General features: G+C 47.4%; 1 protein-coding gene across 1 annotated transcript in view; it reads left to right on the top strand.

Moving 5' to 3' along the window:
• LOC117883231 (probable cation-transporting ATPase 13A5) overlaps positions 1-23,747 on the top strand; it is a 58,464-nt gene that overhangs the window by 32,478 nt on the left and 2,239 nt on the right. The window contains exons 16-29 of the mRNA XM_034782330.1: positions 224-380; positions 6,492-6,609; positions 7,178-7,302; positions 7,623-7,786; positions 8,477-8,599; positions 9,893-9,972; positions 11,302-11,344; positions 13,703-13,812; positions 14,137-14,233; positions 15,562-15,634; positions 16,665-16,839; positions 18,269-18,459; positions 20,227-20,315; positions 22,238-22,318. Of these exons, the coding sequence (XP_034638221.1) occupies positions 224-380; positions 6,492-6,609; positions 7,178-7,302; positions 7,623-7,786; positions 8,477-8,599; positions 9,893-9,972; positions 11,302-11,344; positions 13,703-13,812; positions 14,137-14,233; positions 15,562-15,634; positions 16,665-16,839; positions 18,269-18,459; positions 20,227-20,315; positions 22,238-22,318 (1,626 nt within the window). The remainder of the gene's footprint in view (positions 1-223; positions 381-6,491; positions 6,610-7,177; positions 7,303-7,622; positions 7,787-8,476; positions 8,600-9,892; positions 9,973-11,301; positions 11,345-13,702; positions 13,813-14,136; positions 14,234-15,561; positions 15,635-16,664; positions 16,840-18,268; positions 18,460-20,226; positions 20,316-22,237; positions 22,319-23,747) is intronic.

The raw sequence follows: 23,747 nt of genomic DNA, 5'->3' as shown, positions 1-23,747 counted from the left end.
GTATGGAAATAGATGAGATGATCCAGTTGTGCAATTTGTGTCTGGTCCCTGTGATCCCATGATCCCAAAAGGTAGGAAGTGAAATGCCCTCAGGCGAATTAACTCAACTCCAGAGAGAACTCACAGTAGGAAACAAGGCCCAAGCTAGCCAAAGGATAGATTTTCTGTTTGCAAAATGAATTGAGTATCTAATTAACGTCCTACCTTACTGACTTTTTCTCAGGCTCCAGTGGACGGGATAGCAATCCTACATCAGTTCCCATTTTCCTCCGGGCTGCAGAGGATGTCTGTCATTACCCAGCAGATTGGGAAGGACCAGTATGATCTGTATATGAAGGGAGCACCGGAAATGGTGACCAGCTTTTGCAGACCAGAAACTGGTATGGAAATGTATATATGTGTATAAATGTGTATAAATATATCTTTATTTTTGCTAGGTCCAAAAGGGAATTGCCCTTGAGAGTTACTGTGCACCTGTAAAATCTCATTGATACAGCTACCATGGCCGTACTCGCATGGTCCAATAGCTGATTTGACGTACAGTCAGATGCTACGATGATTTACACTAGCTGAGTTTCATTGACTTACATAGTGGAGGATTGGGCCCATAACTGGATGTTCGCATGTCCAAATACCTGATTTAGATAAGTAGTCATGGTAATTGCATAGGCAGTGGCATGCATATCTTTGAATAACAAAAGAGGTCAGAGCACAAGTACAGTTTCCATATATGTACATTCAGTGCTGTAAGGTTGACCTGTCTCACAGAAGCTTTCAATCTGAGTCGTGGGAGAAGAGCTACGTGAATGTAAATAATGTAAATAAATTAAATTATTCAAATAACAACTTGAAACTCAGCTCAGAGTCACTGAAATGTTATCCAAGTTTTGTGAAGATTCTGAGCAAACCTGGGATCATAGAATATCATGGTTGGTAGAGACCTCAAGAGGTCATCTAGTCCAACCCCCTGCTCAAAGCAGGACCAACACCAACTAAATCAATGGGACCAATGTATTGCTTTGTGCTTTTGAATGGCACTGGAGAGAAACCAGGTGAAAATGGCTTTGCTGAGCCACTCTGGGAGATTTGGGGGAATGATGGGAGGGTGCAGCTTAGCCATCACAAGCCTAATTACATACATCTCTGAAACGAGTGTCACACAGTTCTATCAACCCAAACAAAAGAAAAGCATCTTAAACTGATTCCTGTTCTGGTTTCTCAAGTTTCTGAACTTCTCCTCTTATCCAGCCGTTTTAGTTTAGGTGTTGATTCACAGGATAATAAATAATTAGGCACTATACAATGCAGCTACAATATGAAACACGGCTTTTTTCCAGGTTAAATAGGTAGTCTATCCTAAAGTGATATTTGCCTTTAGAATCTCTGGATGGAATGATCAGAGCCAATTGTAGATTGCAGGCGTGACCCTTAGCTACTTCCCACTCACACTCTGCACAACTGAGGGAGGGACAAGAGGCAAAAGTAGCTTTAATTCACCTTGGTGCCTCTCTTGGTCCTGGGCCTTCCCCAGTGTCAATTATAGCAGTAACAGAAGCCTCTCACATCTCTGTCGTGCCCCGGGCCCAACCCAGCCCATTCACAAAGCCAGCTGCTTGCCATCAAAGAAAGCTCCCACTGAGGCATAGAAATATTAAGTGATTCACCCAAAAAAATTACACAGCATGTAAGTGGAAGAACTCAGACTTGAAAGGGTCAGAGCAGGATCAAACCTGAGGTTGAGTAGTGGAGAAGTTCATAGCCAAGTTCCAGGCTGGGGCCAATACCAAGGACCAGAGTCCAAGTCAGGGTCCAGGTCAGGAGGCGAGATTCACATCAAAGCAAGGTCAAAGCCAGGCATTCCAGGGCAGACATGGTCATGGTGGCATAGAAGATCCACACTGTTGCCTGAACACTTCCCAGAATGCCCTGTGGGTTTATATAGGGTTGAGTGCCAATCAGGAGCCATGGGGCTGCTGCCTGTCTCTTTGAGGAGAGACTTGGTGTGGACTTTGGCCAGACCAGGTTGTGGGTAGTGGAGCGCAAGCTAATTACAGCGGCCACTGGAAGTGTTGCATGCCTGGCAGCTCTGCATGCTCGGGTTCTAGACCTGCTAGACCTTACATTACCCCCTTTCTAGGGGCACCCTCTTTTGGCCTGGGCTTGCAAGGATGGCCTATGTGATGCGGGGTCCTCCCCACACTGGCCCTGACAGGGTTGAATTAGGCCAGACAGGCCCAATTAAGCAGGAAACGGGAGATATTTTATGAGGAGGCTGCTAATTAGAAGTAAGATCACAGGTGGGTTTTACTGCGACATACCAGAATACAATCCAGGACCCCAGGGGAGTAGGCGGGCTGTGTCACTCCTGCCCTGCAACCTTGGGTGCCTTACAATGCCTTGCTAAAGTAGCTCTCCCCCGGGCTGCTGATAAACTATATGCACGCTGCACCCTGAGTGTCTGTGCCCAACTGCAGCCTGCCAGCCACACACTGGCTCTCAGCAGCCTGGGTTGTACTGCAGAGTGATCCAACACACCCCCAGTCCCAGATTCTCCCTAGAAATGTATGTTCTGTACTGCCCACTCCTCTCCTGGACAATACAAGTTATATTAAGTCCATTATTTCTTTTAAAAAAAATAATATGCACCCCAAATGGAGTTTCCCAGACGCTTCAGTTTAAACACACTGGATTAAAACAAACAAGTTTATTAACTACAGAGATTTTAAGCATATACAAGTAATGAGACATAAAAGTCAGAAATGGTTACAAGAAAAATAAAGATAAAACACTACTAGTGCCTAGCTTAACAAACTGTTAAATTCAAAGCAAAGCTTTCTCACCACATGTGTTCAGCTGTCGTACTGACCAAACTTCTCAGGTCAGGACCCCTTCACCCAGAGTCCAACAAATGCTTCGTCGCTTGAGCTGCAGTGAACATGATCAGCAGGAAAAGAGAGGGGAGTATCTTGGGGTGTCTGCTCCTTTTTTTAATCCTGTCCCCACTTTGAGAAGCATTACCAGCTGGGAGCAAGGCAACAGGCAGTTTGTGTGGAAAGGAACTCCATGCTGTGTCTTTGCTAAGGCCAGGTCTATGCTACAGACCTGTATCGGTATAACTGTGCCGCTCAGGGGTGTGAAAAATCAACACCCCTGAGCGACATAGTTATACGCACCTAACCCCCCGTGTAGACAGCGCTCTGTCATCAGGAGAGCTTCTTCTGTCTACATAGCTACTGCCTCTCGGGGAGGTGTATTACCGACATCCATGGGAGAAGCTCTCCCATCGGCGTAGTAGCGCTATATGTGAAGACACTCCCTGAGATGTAGATTTTTTGCCCTGCAGTAAGGTGAGGGAAGCTGCAGAGCTTGACTGTTTGTTTGGTAAAGGGCCCTGGACTGGAATCGAGAGTAGAGGGTGGACCTGGGTTCCCCTACCAGCCACTGCAGAATGGTACTGCTTGGTGCAGTGATCTAGAAGGCTGCCTGGGTCACTTCAGCAACTACCAGTGGGGGAGGAACCAGCATTTTCCAGACCTGATAATTCCTTTAATCAGCATGAACTAATGAACTTTATCTGGGGACCCTTCAGAAGAATACCTTTCAAAGGTTCACTGAACTATAAAGGGAGGGGGAGTGAGGCCCTAAGTTATCCTTCACCTTAACAACACAAAGAAACCAAGAACGTTGTTCTGCTTTCATTTTAAAACATCAATGCTAGGTAAGTTCAATAAAGTGTGTGCTTCTAGAAAGCTGACAGGTTGGAATGTTTTACTGTCTCTGGATACAGACCACGTGCTAGGTGTGTTGCTTGGGATCCTCAGAAAAGATGAGGCTATCATCTAGGTAGACCATGATGTTCTGGTTTAGGATGTCATAGAAGACCTTGTTCATGAAGTGCTGGAACATTGCAGAGGTGTTTGTAAGGCCAAACAGCATTACCAGGTTTTCCTATTGGCCGCACAGGGTTCAAAAAGCTGTTTTCCAATTCATCCTCGGATCACACATTGTGTAGATATGGCCGAATGGCACCTTGGCTCCTGGTTGCAGCTCAATCGGGCAGTCGTAATCCTGGTGTGATGTAGGATGTCAGCATTCTTCTTCAAGACATCACCATAGTCACTGTACTTGGGGAACAGTGCTGAGGTCAGCTCTGTTGATGGTTTCACCTAACCAACAGCTAGGGCCTGGAGGGGGTGCGTTTTGGTTCTGGGTCCGTCGGGCAGTGTGCATAGGCATACTTGCTGGCAGAACTTGGAGTGAAAGCTAACCTGGTGCTCACGCCAAAGGATGTATGGATCATGAGTCATTGGCCACAAACTGCTGAAGATAATAGGGAAGTGTGGCAAGTAGACTGTCCTGAACTGAAGGACTTCTCGATGGTCCTGAATGACAACTTCCAGAGGCACTTCTCCCATGTCACTGGCCCCAGTGACAAGCGTGAGCCATCTATAGTTTCCACTAGGTTAGGGATGGTCTTTGGTGGAACTGGAATACCCAAGGCTTGGGCCGTATTGGCATTGATGGAGCTGTCCACTGCCCCAGAATCCACCAGTTCCCACTATGGGGGAATTCAGTAAGGCTCCCCTGGGACACAGAGGCAGACCTGGACTTTAAGATGTGGGGAACACTCAGCATGCCTAGGGCTTGCCACAGGGAGGAGTTGGGGGGAGGAAGGGGGCAATAATATCTCGGGGCTCGCCAGCTCCCTCTACCAGCCCGGTGTGTGGTCATTTCCCGAACTGGGTAGAGCTTGTGATGGGTAGTTGGCGAGAACATAGCCAGATTCTCCACAATAAAAACACAGCCTGTGGCAATGACAGCGCCCTTTCTCCTCAGGGGTCACATGGCAGCATCCAGCTGCATGGGTTCGGGATCTGGGTTGGAGACAAGAGGGTACCCCTTCCTTTCCTCACGTTGTTTGTGAACCCTTTTGTCAATGTGTATGACAAAGTCAACGAAGGCATCTAGGTTAGTTGGGGCCTCCACACGAGCTAGGGCATCCTTCATCTCCTGGCGTAGTGCCCACCAGAACGGGGCTGCTTCATTCCATTTGGTGCCGGAGACCAGTTGCCGAAAGTGGGTGGCGTAGGATGACGACGGCCCCTGCCCCTGAAAGAGTTTGTGCAGGGCCGTCTCTGCGGAGCGGGCAGGGCGGGAATCATCGAATATGGTGGAAAATGCCTGGAGGAAGGCATCCCACTCATAGCATTGTGCTTGCTTGTTCAAGCCGGGGTGAGGTCCAGTCCAAGGCATCTCCTTTCAGGAGCCTAATAATGAGTCCTACTTTCACTTGGTCTGTGAGGTAGGATCGGGTGTGGAGTAGAAGCAGCAGGCGACATTGGTTAATAACCTCCCTGAATGTTTGGCGGTCCCCATTAAAATGTTCCGGGAGGGGGACTGGGGATCTTGGGTCCGGCTACACAGCCGCAGTGCATGCTCACAGTGCCGCATTCCCCATCCACAGCTGGGCTGCTTGCTCTCATCGCATCTGGTTAGCTGCAGTGGGCTGTGCCGTGTTTTCATCGTGGAGTTGGGTGGATTGCCTGCTCAGGGCTTGGTTCTCTGTTGTGAGCTGCGACACTTGGGCTTGCAGTGTGAGGATCTCCTCCTGGGAGCAGCCAACCCGTTCAGGTGTCTCTAGTACCCTCTGGGGCATGCCAGTCAGGGAGCAGGCCAGTGCCTCCATGCTCCCTCAGGGTAGACTTCACCAGGGGCTAGGGTGAGCCAAGCGAACTGTCAGGATCCTGCAAGGGCAGTCAGGACCAAGGGTTGGAGCAGGGTCAAACCTGAGCCCGAGAGTAGCTGAGAAGTTCACAGTCAAGTTCCATGCCCGGGTCAATACCAAGCATCAGAGTCCAAGTCAGGTTTCAGGATTTGTGTCAGGAGGTGAGGTCCAAGTCAAGCTGAGGTTGAAGCCAGGTGTTCAAAAGCAGGAATGGCTGTGGCAGCTACAGAAAATCCACACTGTTGCCTAGAGACTCCCTGAAATGCCTCTTGGATTTACCACTCAGGAGCCACGAGGCTGCTACCTCTCAGACCCCTGGAGGTGGGACTTCCTGTGGTCTGTGTCCACAGTGGGTCATGGGTAGCGCTTACAACTATTGCTGGATGGCACAGAATGTTGTTTGGTGCTTAGCTGCTCTGCAGGCCTAGGTTCAAGACTCCATAGGCCTTATTTAAGGTGCAAGGAGGCCCTGTGGTTAGAACAGGGACTCCTCTAACCACAAGACCTCCTTGTACTTTACATGCTTTTAAAAGCACAAAACAAACTTGTAGCCCAGTTATTTGAAATATTCAAATCTAGTTGTCCGCTCCAGAGCCTTTGGATTAAAAACAGCTGATCATTTGCTGAGAAAGAATGTAGTGTTGGTAAATGATGAGCATGTAATATGCAGAGATTAAGCCATAGAAGAAAAGAACCAAAGACTGGATGTTCTTTAAGTCACTAAAACCATAAGACTTGCCCACATGTTCTTTTCTCCTCTAAACAGTCCCAACTGATTTCGTAAAGGAACTTAAGGTTTACACGACCCAAGGTTTCAGAGTGATTGCACTGGCACACAGAGCACTAAACATGGGAAAGGATGTAGAACTGGACAACTTAGAGAGGTAAGCTTTGCTAATGTCCTGTTATCACTGCTGGATACATCCACACTGCACGACCTGCCAGAGGAGAGGGAGCCGGGAATAGCTAAGCCATTTAGCATGATCCCTACACTGCTCATTGCCAAGTAAGTTAATGCTCCTGGTAAATGGGTTGAACTTAACCCCCATGACCTTCATCTTTGCATTAGTTCTGTGTTGGCATGTGCCAGCCCAGTATGGCGAGCAGCTGGGGATGGGAGCAGAAAGGAGGCATGTCTCCTCCCCATGTATGCTGTCTTCCAGGGGGTACAGCAGATTTCTGTTCCTGCAGATATCTGGTGTCTCTGTGTGTGTGTGTCCTGGCTACGCTTCCTGCTTAGTCCACACAGGCATGTTATGGAGGCATGGCAGCTTGTGCAAAGCTGTAGACACGTAAATGCTCAGTGAGTCGCTTTGCTTCACATTCAGGATCAGTTACGTTTCATTGGAAAGAAAAGTGCATCCTAGTGTGGATTCTATATCAAACAAATGCTGCTCCCGCCCCAAACACTATCGAAACAATCTCTCTGGGTGTATTTATCTTCATTCTCAGGGAGGAGGTGGAGTCTGACCTGACGTTCCTGGGCCTTCTGATAATGGAAAATCGGCTGAAGGCAGAGTCCAAGCCTGTGCTGGAAGAACTCAGCGCTGCCCGCATCAGGAGCGTTATGATCACAGGTATCTGGGCCTGACCCTGTAGCCCTCCAGGTACAGAACTCCCACATTGGACAACAGGAGTTCCATGAGCTGATGGCTCGCAGGATCCCGTCCTCGGACTTGCTGCCCCTGTTACATTAGCTCTAGATTAGTGCAGTGCCACTGAATTAAGCAGTTACAGCAGCATACCCCTGGTGTAACAGCGGAGAATCGGCCCTCTGGTCTCTAGAAAAAACTGGGGGGAGAAACACTTGGGGTGAGCACAGTGTGTAGCTGAGCAACACTAGTAAAGTTACAGTAGAGGGAAGAGCCACAATCTGCCTCACTTGTTGATTTGCCAGGTGACAACCTTCAGACAGCCGTTACTGTGGCCAAAAATTCTGGAATGATTTCCCAGACCAGCCAAGTGATTCTCATTGAAGCAAATGAACCAGAAGGACCCACCCCAGCATCCATTACCTGGCAACCAGTGGAAGAGAGCAAACAAAACGCAGCTGCAATCACTGTAAGCACAACTGGGGGGGCATGGTCACTTTTCAAATGCTGATGGGATTTAATGAAGCATTGAAGCTTTTAATATGTGAAAAGTGGTTTTCTTACTACTTTGCCCAATAGGCTTGAAGTTGCTGTGACATGAAGGAAACATGCAGGATTTTTTTTAAATGTTCCATCAGCTGGGGGAGTGATATTTGATATAGCCATCAGCTCAGAACAACTCATAAAATATAATAGTAAATAATAATAGTACTCTGCAGATATATAGCATGTCTCATTCACCCAGTAGGGCTCTATGGTTAAATACAACTAGAAACATATGTTGTGTCTGGAAACAAACTTCAGTGTAATTTCTATAGCATAACTGACAATCACATTGGTTAACATGTAGTAATTAACAAGTGTTAGATCACAACTAAGTAGTCACATGGAGCAGAGCCACAAAGTTTTACAAAGGGATGGTGGGTGAGGTAAATATTATCCCCATTTTATTGATGGAAAACTGAGGCACAAGGTAGTTAAATGTCTTTTCCAAGGTCTGTGACAATGTGGACAGTGGAACCCAGGCTTCTAGATTCCAGTTCTTTAGCCACTAACCACAATACAGTCATGGTTTGAGCAATTACATTTGTCCCTTTCATTAATCACATGTTAAGACATTATGATCCCAGTCTAAGAATAACTCTTGTCTGATTTCTAGGACACATGTGTTAATATTGAGGAAAGGTCCAGTCCTGAAAGGGAAAGCAACAATTACCATTTTGCCTTGAATGGAAAATCCTATCAGGTTATAGTGAAGCATTTCAAGAGTTTGCTGCCAAAAGTAAGTTCACAAGAAACAAAGAGCTGGTTTTACAAAAACGATGAATTTCAAAGGTGCTGTACTGATAAACGGGTGTGAGTCACTCAGCTCATTCTCAACAAAGAGACCGTGACCGAGCAATGGCCCCCACGTTCCCCAATTTTATCCTGAATGCTCCTCTCTTAGCTGGTCTGTGTTCATTCTGCTGAGGCTTCAAATAAGAGTGACAATTGTGGGGTGACCTATCCAATGGAATTACCACTTTCCTTTAGAATTTAATTAAGAACATCAACTCATTTCTTGTCAGCCACCAACACAGCCATTGACTTGTGGCCACTATCAACCTGGGCTGCATTTAAACTGTGAACATTTGAACTTAAAAGCAAAAATCTTCACCTCCCACTGCCCACCCCATGATACATGCAGTGACCATAGAGGTGCTCTTTTAAAATCCCTGAGCCAGATTCTCAGCTGATGGAATTCATTATAGGGCCATTGACTTTCATGCAGCAACACCAATTTACACCAGCTGAGAATCTGTCACGGTCTGTTATGCAGTTTGAAAACTCTGCTAGAACATCATGGTTTCACATGAGCAGTGTATAAAAATGGCCCATTTAGGGCATTTTGAATATTCATCTGTCTCTCAAGCAGATAAGAGGAAGCACAGAATTCATTTAATTGTAGCAGTCCAATTTGGGAAAAATACAGGCATGAATCAGCATTTCTAGAGCTGAGGTAGTAACTAATAAAACTGGTCGCTAGCGCTATTGGTGAAAGATAAAAGGATCACATAGACTGGAGATGCTACTTGATCCTGAAGAGTTGAGCTAAATTTAAAGGGATAATGTTCATGGTGCAGGAAAATGATCACACAGAGATGGGATCACATTGCAAACTCCTACAGGCCGATCCAAAGTCTATTAAAGTCATTGGAAAGACTCCCACTGACTTCAATGGACTTGGTGTTGGTGTCATGCCCTTATTTTGGAACTGGATTTTAAACACTTCGAAGTTTGTGGATCTTGTGACCCTGGGGTTTGGTACAGCTTTTTATGAGAAGCATCAGGTTCAGATTCCAAAAACTCCAACGTGTGGGGAGGAGGTTCAGAGCAGGGGTTTGGTCCAATGCCATCGGTAGATCAAAGATGAAAAGCAATAAGATGCTATTCCAGCTGATTCAATCATGACGCAGGGCTGAATTCTCCCTTATGCTGCTAAATATCATACACGGGACACTGGCTTCCTAACAGCGCTAAAAATGTTTGGGGTTTGTTTTTTCAATCTAGTACCCCAACGTTCTTCTCTCTACAGATACTAGTGAATGGGACTGTTTTTGCTAGAATGTCTCCTGGGCAGAAATCCAGCCTCATTGAAGAATTTCAAAAACTGAAGTAGGTTCAGCAGAATGTTTTCTAAACATAATTACAACAGATACTGCAGCACAGAGAAGTAAAGCACAGCGTATCTTTACTTTTGATTATAGAACTCCGCTTTCTCCCCCGACCTTTCTCCAGGCTTAAAACCTCTATATACCCTCTGAGCTCGCAGTGTATGGTCCCCTTTCACCCAAATTCACACCTAATCTACCTATACACAACTGCAGTGACTTTAGTCTTAGACCAATGTTAGCCACTACTCTCTACATTATAATATATAAAAGGCACCATTAATCATGAATGGCAGGATGAAATAAAAATACATGGGTCAGATCCTAATTTCATTTACCACAGAGTAGCTCCAGCCGAGCTGAATGGCGTTACCCCAGGCTGCAAAAAGTAGATCAAAATCTGGCACCTGATACTGGACTGAAATTGGCTCATTCAGGCATTAATGTGGAAATTAATATTTCCCAGGGCCAGATATCACACTATTTGTAAACACTGTCTGCAATGCAGAAGCAAGAGAAATACTTTTTGTAACTTTTTTAAAGTAAAATGATTGCTTCTGATGCAGTGACCACTTTGGAGATTGAAAACCCTGCTTATACACTGTTGAGGTAGTGCAGAGCAGGGACAAAGACAGCGTAGGTTTCCCAATGCTGAACACTGCAGTCTCCTTTGTTACACAGTAATGGGTCACACGACTGAACTCTCAAAAACACTTTCTAGCATGTTGTATAGATATTAGTGCAAAGGTTCCCAAACCTGTCTGTAGAGAATTGGCTGGTCACATGGTGATGGGTCTGCCTCTTTCCAGCTGCACGCAGTGATAAAACTATGGTATAGTGTATTTGGACTTTCAGAAAGCCTTTGATCAAGTCCCTCACCAAAGGCTCTTAAGCAAAGTAAGCAGTCATGGGATAAGAGGGAAGGTTCTCTCATGGATCAGAGACCAGCTAAAACATAGGAACCAAAGGGTAGGAATAAATGGTCAGTTTTCACAATGGAGAGAGGTAAATAGCGGGGTCCCCCAAGGAGCTGTACTGGGATCTGTGCTGTTTGACATATTCATAAATGATCTGGCAAAGTTAAAACGTAAGCAAGTTAAAAACAAAACACAAAATTGGAGTAAGTACCATAGAAAAACAGCCACCTCTCTATCTCTCACTCCACCAACACACTCTCCTGTACTAGGGCAGTAGGTGAAATGTAGTCAGTCACCTCTTTGTCCTGATGTGACATGTCTGAAGATCCTAAGTGAGTATATGAGAGAGTATGTTAAATGATAAAACAGTTAAGTACAAAGTTCACTTATTAATTTTTTTTCTTTGTCTCTCTCAGTTACTATGTGGGTATGTGTGGAGATGGAGCCAATGATTGCGGGGTACGTAGAAACAAAAATCCCTCATCCTCCTGAAATGGTGTCTTCCCTTTTGTCATTCTGCCAAGTGCCATGAAAAGGGTAGCTTAATCTACTGCCATGAAACATTCTAACAGCACTGTCCAAATTAGGTTGTTAGAACATACAATCAATATATCCTTCAATGTGTCCCTTTTAGGAACATTCTTTAATGGAATTCTTCATATAAATGTGCACCCAACTAGAGTTATTGGGTATGATGAGAAATATTGGATAGGAATGTTCCTTTCTTATAGTTTTACACTTCCAAAGGCAGTGTAATCTTCTGGGATGCATGGTGGAATAGCCTAGTCATTAACTATAAATAGAGCCCTATCAAATTCACGGTCCATTTTGGTCAATTTCATGATCATAGAATTTTAAAAATTGTAAATGTCATGGTTTCAGATATTTAAATATGAAATTTCACCGTATTATAACGGTGGGAATCCCGACCCAAAACAGGATCGTGGGGGGAATCACAAGGCTATTGTAGGGGGATCACAGTGTTACCATCCTTACTTCTGTGCTGCTGTCTTCAGAGCTTGGCAGCCGGAGGGAGGCTGCCGGCCAGGCACCCAGCTCTGAAGGCAGTGCCACTGCCAGCAGCAGTGCAGAAGTAAGGGTGGCAATGCCATACCATGCCCCCCTCATTTTTGCGCTGCTGCTGGCGGCAACGCTGCCTTCAGAGCTGGACTTCCAGCTGGTAGCCTCAGAGCTTCCCACAGCTGGGGGAGGTTCCCGGAATGGCATCGGGAGCGGCCTGTGCAGAGGAAGAGGAAGTCCTGGCCGGGGCGCCCCCAGCCCTGCACCTCTCCGTCTCCAGGCCCAGCACTTGGGAGTTAAAGGGGCCTTGGGCTGGCTGTGCGTGTATGGGGGAAGGGGTGACCACAGGCCTCCCTGACCATGAGGCCCGGGGTGGTCACCCGCTCACCAACCTGTAAGGCCAGCCCTGTCCCCCCCACAAAGTGACAACCTCCCCTCCCAAAAACTATGCCACTCTCACTTCTGTGCTGCTGCTGGCGGCGGTGCTGCCTTCAGAGCTGGGCTCCCAGCCAGCAACTGCCATTCTCTGGCCACCCAAGTCTGTGAAATCTGGTCTCCCTAGCATTAGCCAGATTTCACGGGGAAGATCAGATTTCGCAGTCCATGATATGTATTTCACAGCCGTGAATTTGGTAGGGCCCTACCTATAAAATACATTAACTGGCTTTACACAGCTTGGCTCACAAATCACTCCCATGTTCTAAAGGTACTGAACAGGAAGTTTGAAGATATTAATAAATTCAAGGGAGTTCATAGACAGCAATAAAAAATGAGTAGGGGACGGAAGGGGTTGATCTAAGAGAAAAGATAAGATATAACACCTTGGCCAAGAGGCTACTTAAGCCAGGTCTACACTACAGATCTGTATCGCTATAACTATGTCGCTCAGAGGTGTAAAAAATCCACACCGTGAGTGACATAGTTATACTGACCTAACCCCTGGAACAGACAGGGCTATGTCAACAGGAGAGCTACTGCCTCTTAGGGAGGCGGATTAACTATGCCAACAGAAGCAGCTCTCCTGTTGGCATAGAATCATAGGACTGGAAGGGACCTCGAGAGGTCATCTAGTCCAGTTCCCTGCACTCAAGGCAGGTCTACGTATTATCGAGACCATCCCTGACAGGTGTAGCATAGTAGCTGCTTCACCTGTGCAGCTGCTCCACTGCAGCACTGTATGGGCTTGTCTACATTACCCGCTGGATCAGTGGGCAGCGATCGATCCAGCGGGGGTCGATTTATCGTGTCTAGTCTAGACACGATCAATTGACTGCTGAGCGCTCTCCCGTCGACTCCAGTACTCCACCAGGGCGAGAGGTGCAGGCGGAGTCGACGGGAGAGCGTCAGCCGTCGACTCACCGGAGTGAAGACACCGCGTGGTAAGTAGATCTAAGTACGTTGACTTCAGCTACACTATTCACGTAGCTGAAGTTGTGTAACTTTAGATTGACCCCCCCTTAGTGTAGACCAGGCCTGAGTGAAGACAAGCCGTAAGAAGGGAGGTAACAGGCTACAGATTTTGGGAGGGTGTAAACAAAGCAGGAGAGGAATTAGAGTTTAAGAGGATACAAACAGGAATCATGGGATGAAAAGAAGGAAGGAAAGGAAAAACCTCCTGACAATGAGATTACATTATTCTTTGGAATAGAGGCAGATCAGTTGGTCAGGACATTTGAAACAAGACTGGACAAAACACCAGAAAACGAACAGGGCATACTGTGAGGAGCACGTTCACATGGGCAGGGTGATGGACTCTGTAGTAATGTCTTGTCCTGCTCATACACTGGTGTATTTCAGGCTTTGAAAATGGCCCACGCAGGGATATCATTGTCAGAGCAGGAGGCGTCGGTGGCTTCGCCTTTCACCTCCCAAATCCCCAACGTAGAGTGTGTGCCCGAGCTGATCAGGTAAAGCAATCTCACCGTGGGCTTTCTGCTCTAGTACGTTATTTACACATTGCTACATTTCAAAGCACTGTGCGCAGGATTGTTCCCTAGGCAACTTCTGTTACCTGCAGTCACAAGAGTCACCACTTACCCTGAAACCTCTAGTGCAAAATCAGGAGTATACTCCCATATAAATACAAAAATGGGTCCTGCAAAAACAAAGTAAATTTCCTTGTAACACTGTGAACTAAAATTCAAACAAACTGAGCTACGTTTCTTCGGCAGAGTCCTACAGCTGTTAAAATTGCTTGTTCTATAGTCACCACAGAATTTTTTTCCTAACAGGGAAGGTCGTGCTGCACTGGTTGCTTCTTTCGCTGTGTTTAAGTACCTGACCCTGTACGGCCTGACTCAGTTTATTGGCACTGCTCTGCTTTACTGGGTATGTGTCTAAAACCAATCTCTCATCAATGAGCTGTGTCTTTCTCCAGATTGTAATTCTTACTAACAGCCCATAGCTAGGAAGCAAAGTTCTGCATTGCTCCAAAGTATTGTCAAGGTGTCCCGAGCTGGGTAACAAATAGCAGAAATCAGTCACATTTACTGTTAGTGGGGCTACAGAGCAAGTCCTGTGAAAATGGGCCAGCTCCCCCAGAAGAAAGGGAAAACACAAGAGTAGTTAAGAGTACTCACCAGCTGGAAGAGAAGGAGACACAGCAAGCAGGACTGGTAACAAAATGGCTCCCTTAGGGGTACAGCTGCCTCACTCTTCCAAATTTAAAGGGCCAGTCCCCACAAAGGAATGCTGGGGGAAAGCTCTTATGTGAGAGAAGATAGGCTGGGGAAGATGCTGTAGGAGGAAGAGGTTTCTTCCGTGTGTCATTGCTCGAGCACAAGACTATTATTATGTAGGAGAAATACTGAAATCCTTGTGCAACTTCTACTCAGGCAAAACTCCCGCTGAATTATGCACGTGCTTCCTTTTGCACAGGTACTGTAGTGCCAAGGAGCTCAGTGGGGCTCTTCACATATGTAAAGTGAAGCACATGAATGTTTGCAGAGTTGGTGCCCTAGTAAACACAGTAACATCAGACGCTGGTAATGTCACAGATAGAGCAGACAAGCACAGCAGGCAAAGATCGCTCATGTGCAAGCAGAGAAACTGCAGAAGATAGCTAGTATATTGCTGGTAAAAAAATCAGCTCTGCGGGACTTATTGATTAAATAAAACAACCAATCTGTTTTCATATCAGAATAGCTGAAGCCAGCTACTAAGTCTTAACCCTCTCTGCACGGCCACCAACTCTGGTTTCACAGCTTCGTCTGTGTTCCCATCACATTGGACAATGGCAGGACTGGCAGCACGGCCACTCCCGCTGAAGTTACTGCCAAGTGTATGTGCTTCGGGCAGGGCTGAAATTGGCCCCGTCATTTGTGTCAGTTAATGGAACCCTGTCCAGACACCTACCCCAATCCTGGGGTGGGCTCCTTAGCTAGTGTACTTTGGCACTGACCTCAGTGGGGCTGTGCGGAGGAGCTGGTCCATAAGACTTACTGGGCTGTGCCTTTTGATTTGAGAGGACTGGGAGTGGCATTACCTAGCTCGAAAGTCATATTAAGTATTATGATTTGGTAGAGACAGTGCAAAGATAAACTGGTCTGGGTTGATACTTAGCTGATGGGTGCCATGGAAACGTGTATAATAATGAAATAATCTTAACAAACCTGCCATCATGGGAACCTGAGATGGGCTTTTTTTCTTTCCTTCAGCAACTACAGATCTTTGGGAACTACCAGTACCTTATGCAAGATGTCGTCATCACCCTTCTGGTTTGCTTAACGAGTAAGCAGCTCGGCAAAGGGTGTGCTTAAGGCTTTGTATGTGTAAACCATCGACTTGGCTTTCTTTTAGAAATCGAACCAGCGAGGCAGATCCTGCTGATCCTTGCACCATAACCACTGACTTCAGTGGGGCTAGGTGGGCGGAACCGAGAGCAGGGTTTGGCAGTACAGCCACACTTCTCCTGTCCAGGGCATGCAGCATTCAGACACCTGCAGCAGCTGGAAGAGGAAGGGTGGGCTGATGTTAGGACACTAGGCTGGAAATCTGATGGCTGGGGTCAAGTCCTAGCTCTGCCATAGCCTCCCTGTGTGCCCTGGAGTAAATCGCTCTGTACGGTGCCCTCTCTGTTAGCGGCGACAGTAATGCGCCATTTCTCCCACTGTTGGCATACCTTGCCTATTAGATCATGAGCTCTTTGTGCAGGGGCTGGCTCTTATTGTGACTCTATTCATCGCCTAGCACTGCAGGGCCTGTTCTTGGCTGAGGCCACTGGGCGCTGTGGGAAAACAAGTAATTCATAATAATACAGGCTGAGGCTGTCAGACCAGGCCCGTGGAGACAGTGCAGGACCTGTAGAGAGCCTTTGAGAGGGCAACAACCCATAGCACTGAGATGGGATGTTTTCTGTGGCTTTGTGGCAATGTTCAGCCTCTGGGGGTGATTTTGAATGACAATGGGCCAAGCGCCAATAGGACTCACCCACTGGCTCCCAGCAGGTAGTTAAGCCAGCGTCAGAGGGCCCGGACATGGGAGTGAGCAGGTGGCAATGGAGTAACTTGCATTGCTTTGCTGTTCAGTGTGGTCAGTTTACCTAGTGAAGGGCTGGAGGGCAGGGTGTAGCCACAGAAGCAGTCACGGCGGGGCGAATAAGGCCATAGCTTTCCCATTTATACTGGACAAACCTTGCAGCCTTCACACGTGGGCAAGTCAGTGTGCGGTACATGCAGAAGGGCTTTAGGACTGGTCATGCCCCAGCCTAGCAGCTAGCTCTGCATTGTCTCTGAGAGGAAATGTGTGTTCTCTTTTTCAGTGAGCTTGACCCAGGCCTACCCAAAGCTGGCCCCTTACAGACCTCCAGGGCAGCTCATCTCTCCTCCTTTGCTGCTCTCTGTCATTCTCCATACGGGCCTTACTGCAATCATGCTGGTCTGTGGCTTCCTTTTGGTGAAGCAGCAGCCTTGGTACTCGGAGATGGCCAACCACAGGTAACTCCTCTGCTTCCCATTTCTAATCCCAGTCTTGCAAAATCACGCTGCCAGCTGAGACGGCAGCATGCTGAAATACGAGACAGTGCTGCAGTATTTGGGGGCAGTGGGCACTTACCAGGACTTCTCCATCCTTCAGCTAGTCTCACTCCACATCCCATGCACACTGTAGAGTCGGCTGTGGAGTGGTTGCCTGCAGCTAGGCATGGGGAACAGGTCCAGAAGCCACTTTCTTCCTCCCCGGTATTCATCTCCTATCTTCTATGAACTTGTTCCTTTCTGCAGCATACAGAAGAATGGAGCATCTAGCCAAGGGGTAGGCAACTTATGGCACGTGTGCCAAAGGCAGCACACGAGGTGATTTTCAGTGGCACTCACACTGCCCGGGTCCTGGCCACCGGTCCGGGGGGCTCTGCATTTTAATTTAATTTTAAATGAAGCTTCTTAAACATTTTGAAACCTTATTTACTTTACATATAACAATAGTTTAGTTATATATTATAGACTTCTAGAAAGAGACCTTCTAAAAAGGTTAAAATGTATTACTCGCATGCAAAACCTTAAGTTAGAGTGAATAAATGAAGACTCGGCACACCACTTCTGAAAGGTTGCCGACCCCTGATCTAGCCCAAGTGAGAATATTGCTTTTAGCCACATGCATATAGTCAACAGTAAACAGCCAGGACCGTGAAGCAAGCTGGTGTTAATGCAAGAAAAAAAGATAAACGGACCCAAACCTCAGTTTCATGTTGTCAACAAACAAATCCACTTATTTACAAATCCATGCTTCCCTCCATGCTGCCCTCTCCTGGTATCCTGTTGTGAGACAGCTTCTCCTGAGAGCATAAGACCACCTTGGGTTTGATTCTCCCTTCTCTTACATTAGTGTAATTTGATTAACTTTAGGGGGAAAACTGTTGTAACGGAGTGGGGAATCGGGCTTCTTCTCTGTGTGTTATTTAGTTTAAAATCTCTCTCCAAATCCAGGAGCCCTTTACATCCTGTCATCATGGAGAAATGCACATTCAGGGCAGAAAATATGGCAAAGGTTTGCAGTGGGAACTTTCCCTGATTTACAGGGCTACGACTGGGCCCCTTTACTGCTGATGATGTTCTGTACTTTGATGGTTGAACACTTGCCAATGAATGTGGAGGCTGCTAGGGGAAAGGTTCCCCTTCCTGTGCCCCAGTTACCATCTCTGCCCTCAGAGCAGAGGTGTTAACCAGGGGGAGCAGGGAGGTTAGGCCTTTTTGAAACAGAATTAACCATAGCTTTTATTTTGGTGTGTGACACCTGGGCATTACAGTGACGGGCGCAGGAGAAACACAGGGTGGATACGATATGATAGAGAAAGCTGCTTTATTCTAGCCAGTCCCAGCTTAGCGAGTATAAGCAAGTGCCTCATAAATGCTGGTGATTCTTTTGCAGAGAGTGTCCTCCAGCAAACCACTCCCTGACCATTCCAAATAGGAATGGAACAGCAAATGCCACAGCTGCCTACAGCAGCGTTCTAAGCTACGAAGACACCACTCTATGGCCACTAACTACAATCAACTGCATCATTCTAGCATTTGTCTTTTCCAAGGGCAAGCCATTCAGGAAACCCGTCTATACTAACTGTAAGTATAGCTGCATTAATATGTGCTTTCCAGAGATTTACTCTTAAAATAACATGGACACATAGTTTGCTAAGAGTAATGCTTTGATTTACCTCCTCCTTTTGTGATTTATCTGGACCTGAACCCATGACCAGATAGCAAGCTGTTATTGGAAGACAGTTCCCATTTCACCAGCTGGAGGCCAGGCTCAGCCATGCCTCAGGTGTAGACTTTTTCCTCCAAGTTAATTTGTATACCAGCATGACCCAAGAAAGGAGAACCTGGCCGTGTTTGGGAAGTGGGCGTTTAGAGAGCAACGCAGCAGTTAATGCTAGAACTGTTCGTTAAAATTTGAAGACAGATAACAAAAAGGGGGAGATTTATTTGCTGAAATTCCATAAACAAAAATGATCTCCTTGTGATCTTTGAGGGACCCAGCTCTGTCCGGCATACGTTCTGTGGGACAGGAGCAGAAAAGTCTGTGATAAAGGCACGAAATTCTATCACTTTCTTTTGAGTTTTGCAGAGTGACTGACCGACCCCCTAGTAGCCCTTGACTGATAGATTAGAGAAGGGAGAGGAAAGCTCTACTCAGCCACAGGAGGGTTAATTCCAGCGTGTATTTAGAACGGAGAAGGCCCCAAGGTGTTCTGTAGAGCAGCAGTCCGGGGGGGGGGGGGGGAGCTGCCAGATTTCAAGCTCCCAAGGCGAGTCTGGTGAAGAGTCTTCTTTTGTGCTGACAAACATGCACGAATGTTCTTAACAGGAGCTGCCTTTTGGCAAATGTTATAGAGCTCCTGCAAGGCGCTGGCTCGACAGCCCGACATCCTGCTTCCTCACCTCTCCCACGTGCTTCACCTGGAGGATGTCATGGAGCAGTTCACTCACCATGGCCCGTTCATCCTTGGCTGCTTTACCAAGGCAATGACCAAGGCTGCCGCTTGGTGCCAGCGTTTTTGTGATGTGGATACCTGGCCACTTGGAACTGCTCTGCAACCAGCAGCTCCTTGCACTTGAGTAGGCAGAATGGCAACAGCGTTCATGCCTGGAGGGTCTGGGCAAGATACATATTAGCAACCTGGAAGCATAAGGCTCTGTGTCTGTTCCAAGACCCTGAGCCATCCGGCCCTTACTTCAGGGAATACTTTCACCAGGTAACGCGACACCACTGAGGATCATATGCTCCCATAGTCCATGTGCGGAGTTCACACTCTCCTCACTGGTTGTGCATATGGATCAGAGCATACATGGGGAGTAAGACCACCTGTCATCTGAGACCATGCTACCCTGGTGAGAAGCTTTACGCTGGTTGAATTAGTCCCAGCCTGCCTTTGGCAAATCGCCCACGCAGTACCACCGACGTGCACTTGGCGTGCCAGAACGGTGTGGAGTCTCTCCTTCTTCTTTCAGTTCTGCAGCTCCTGTTGTTTGGTGGTAGAATTGGGAAGGTTTGCTAAACAAGGAGATGGGGTGCATAGCAATTCTGCAACACATCTCAGGAGCTGCCAGCCCTGGGATAGCTCAGTGGTTTGAGCACTGGCCTGCTAAACCCAGGGTTGTGAGTTCAATCCTTGAGGGGGCCACTTGGGGATCTGGGGCAAAAATCAGTACTTGGTCCTGCTAGTGAAGGCAGGGGGCTGGACTCGATGACCTGTCAAGGTCCCTTCCAGTTCTAGGAGATGGGATATCTCCATTTATTATTATTATCAATAATAACCCAGTCCAGTAGCAGGGGTTGTTCTGGTTCCCAAAACATTTCACAGTGCCACAACGCTCTTGTTTCCCCAGACATATTTTCAGTCCTGCTGCTCATCCAACTTGGAATTTGCCTTTTCCTCCTCTTTGCTGACATCAATGCTGTATACAAGGGAATGCTGGTAAGTGGAACTGAGGTTGCGTGTCCTTTTCACCCTCTCTGCATTTTGATCGATCATAGAATTATAGAAATGTAGGGCTAGAAGGGACCCCTTCTCTGAAGCAGGACCAAGTAAATCTAGACCAGCCCTGACAGATGTTTGCCCAACCTGTTGTTAATAACCTCCAGTGAAGGGGATTTCACAACCTCCCTTGGAAGCCTAGTCCAGAGTTTAACTGCCCTTAGCATTAGAAAGCTTTTCCTAATATTGAGCCTAAATCTCCCCTGCTGCAGATTAAGACCATTGCTTCTTCTCCTACCTTCAGTGGACACGGAGAACAATCGATCACCATCCTTTAGAACAGCCCCTAAGATATTTAAAGATTCATCAGGTCCCCCTCCCAGTCTTATTTTCTCAAGACTAACCATGCCCTGGTTTTTTAATCTTTCCTCATAGGTCCAGTTTTCTAAAACTTTTGATCATTTTTCTTGCTCTCTTCTGGATTCTCCAATTTATCCACATCCTACCTAAAGTGCCGTGCCCAGAACTGGACACAATACTCCAGCTGAGGCCTCGCCAGTGACTAATGGAGCAGGACAATTGCCTCCATGTATTAGATATGACACTCCTATTAACACCCCTCCGAATATTAGCCTTTTTGCAACTGCATCACATGGTCGGCTCCTATGCAGTTTGTGATCCACTATAACGTCCAGAACCTTTTCGGCAATACTATCACTTAGCCAGTTATTCCCCATTTTGTAGTTTTGTATTTTATTTTTCCTTCCTGAGTGCAGTACTTTGCACTTGACTTTATTGAATTTCATCTTGTTGAATTCAGACCAATTCTCCAATTTGTGAAGGTCATCTTGAATTCTAATCCTGTCCTCCAAAGTACTTGCAGCCCCTCCTTCTACAGATTTTATTAGCACTCTCTCCACTCCACTATTCAAGTCATTAATGAAAATATTGAATAGTGCCGGACCCAGAATTGACCCTGGCAGGACTCCACTAGATACGCCCTCCCAGTTTGACAGCGAACCAGTGATAACTATTCTTTGAACAGAATCCTTCAGCCAGTTGTGCACCCACTTTTGCACAAGCAATGCAGAATGTGATCCATTGATATGATGGTATTAGAGACTTCTTGACTAATTTGGCTGGGCTCCTGCTCTAATAGAAAAACTCCACGTTGTTAAATGGACATTTTGCCCACGGAGTGACTGCAGGGCAGGGCTCCAACTGGAGTTCTCACAACTGGGTAGCAAAATGATAGAAACCACCAGGCCTGTATTCTACATGGGATACTCCTGGGCAGGGAGTCCTAACTGCTACCATTGGCTAGCTCTCCTTTGTCTCTGTACAGCAGAAACTTCAGTGCAGAGATGTCCATGTTTAGTGCACTCATCCTTAGAATACAGGTGCATGGTGCAGAGCGCTGCGTTCTGCCTTATCCCCAAACAAGGACAGCCTGAACTTTGGGGAGGAACTTCCCCCAGATTCATTGGAAAGGCATGCCATGGCCACTGGTCCTGACAACTCCTTTCCAAACACAGATGAGGAAGAGAATGGAGCCTTCGTTGCACGTTTAGTGGGCACTTCATCCTCCCCCCCATCCCCCGTCATGATCTTAAATAGGGTTTCATTAATGTTAAATGCTGAAGCAATAACTGCCTTGTCTGTTACTAAACCCATTTCAAGCAGCTGCTTCAGATACATTTAGGTCATCTGCACCCTAGGAAAGCAAAAAACCAGGCTCTATGTTTTAACATGACTTAATCCGTTCAGGGATCTCTGAGAAGAGAAGACGGCACTAAGATTTCTTTAACTTCAGTGCTGATCCAAGGAAAAATACAACTAGTTGGTCTTACAGATTGTTAGGAATCCATGAGAATCTTAAAAAGACATTCAAAATCAAATGACTTGCGTTTCTTTTCCAACAGTTTCTCTGCACTCCAACGATCTGGAGGGTTTACATCTTAATCATGCTGTTTGTCACATTTTGTGTATCGTTCTTTGTGGAGGTGAGTGCTTTCATTTACCCGTTTTACTGAGGACCAGGCAGTCTAGCGGAAGTGCTGAGTTCTTCCTGTTCAAACACACCATGGGGAATAGCTGGCGAGGTGGCAGTGCTGCTGAAGAGGATCGGGGGGGTCTAGGGGAACACAGAATGAATGTGAGCCAACAATGTGATGCCGCTACAAAAAAGGCTAATCTCATTCTGGGGTGTAGTAATAGGAGCACAGGCGCCGACGCCGGGGGTGCTCTGGGACTGGAGACTCACAGAAAAAAAACAGTGGGTGTCAGCACCCACCAGCCAATCAGCTGTTCGGCAGCAGGCGCGAGGCACTGGGGGGAGGGGGCAGGAAGAGGCGGAACAAGAGCGGAGTGCGCTCATGGGAGGGCATGGGGCAGGGCCTCGGGGAAGGGAAGAGGCGGAGCAAGAGTGGGGCCTTGGGGAAGGGGCGGATTGGGGATGGGGTGGGGCGGAGCATCCACCCGGAAAGAAGAAAGTTGGCGCCAGGAATGTAGTATGTGTGACCTAGAAGGTAATTATCCTGCCCTGCTCAGCACTGGTGAGGCCCCAGCTAAAGTCCTGTGTGCAGTTCTGGGCACCACGCCTTAAGAAAGATGTGGACAAATTGGAGTGAGTCCAGAGAAGAGCAACTGTCAGGCTCTGGGTACTAGGCGGTCAGGCCTGGCGGTTGGAGTGGCGGTCGAGAACGGCAGTAAGGGCCAAAGCTGGATTGAGAGTCGAGAGGCTGAGAGCGGCGCTGAGGCTGGTACCTGGGGATGCGCCGTGGGTCCGAACTGGGCTCAGAGTCCATAGACGAGCCAAATCAGGATTGTAGCCACAATCTGGATGCGGGCTGAAGGTCAAAGCTGGGTTGGAGTCAGTCCAAGGGCTTGGGTGTCAGGAGGCATGTGCAAGGCTGGAGCCGGTCAGGAACAGGGCTGGAGCAAGGTCAGAGTAGGGCACGGACAAGACTGAAGAGGGCTGGAACAAGGCTCGGGCAAGGGTGGGTCAGGATCTAGGGCGAGCTATAAGCATAGGGGTCTGTAACACCCCCAGGCAGCAGAAGAGTTCGTAGCCGAGTGATGCTGCTGCACAGACTAACCTGTAGCTCTGGCGGTGAGAGTGAAATCCCTGTGCCGGGGCTATGTGATCCAGGCCCTGCCCCGGGATAGGCTGCTGCAGCACACCTGAGAGATGAGTCACTGCACGCTCTGCTAGAGGGGGAAGTGTCGGGGAGGGGGGGAGGTAATGGGTGGGCACAAGCCTGCCCACGTCTAAACGATCCCCACAGCCAAAGGGGAGGAGCCACTGGACCCAGAGCTCAAATCATTCCAGAGACAACGAATGGGAGTCAAGGTCACCGAGTCAAAAGCAGGGATCCAGCAGGGGACACCGAGCAGAGAACCATGAACAGCGCCCACTGCTCCTCGAAGGTA

The sequence above is a fragment of the Trachemys scripta genome, chromosome 9, assembly GCF_013100865.1.
Source record: "Trachemys scripta elegans isolate TJP31775 chromosome 9, CAS_Tse_1.0, whole genome shotgun sequence".
NCBI classification, from domain to species: domain Eukaryota; kingdom Metazoa; phylum Chordata; order Testudines; family Emydidae; genus Trachemys; species Trachemys scripta.
Note: the sequence above shows the minus strand (reverse complement) of the source record. Positions and strands in the feature narration are given on the sequence as shown.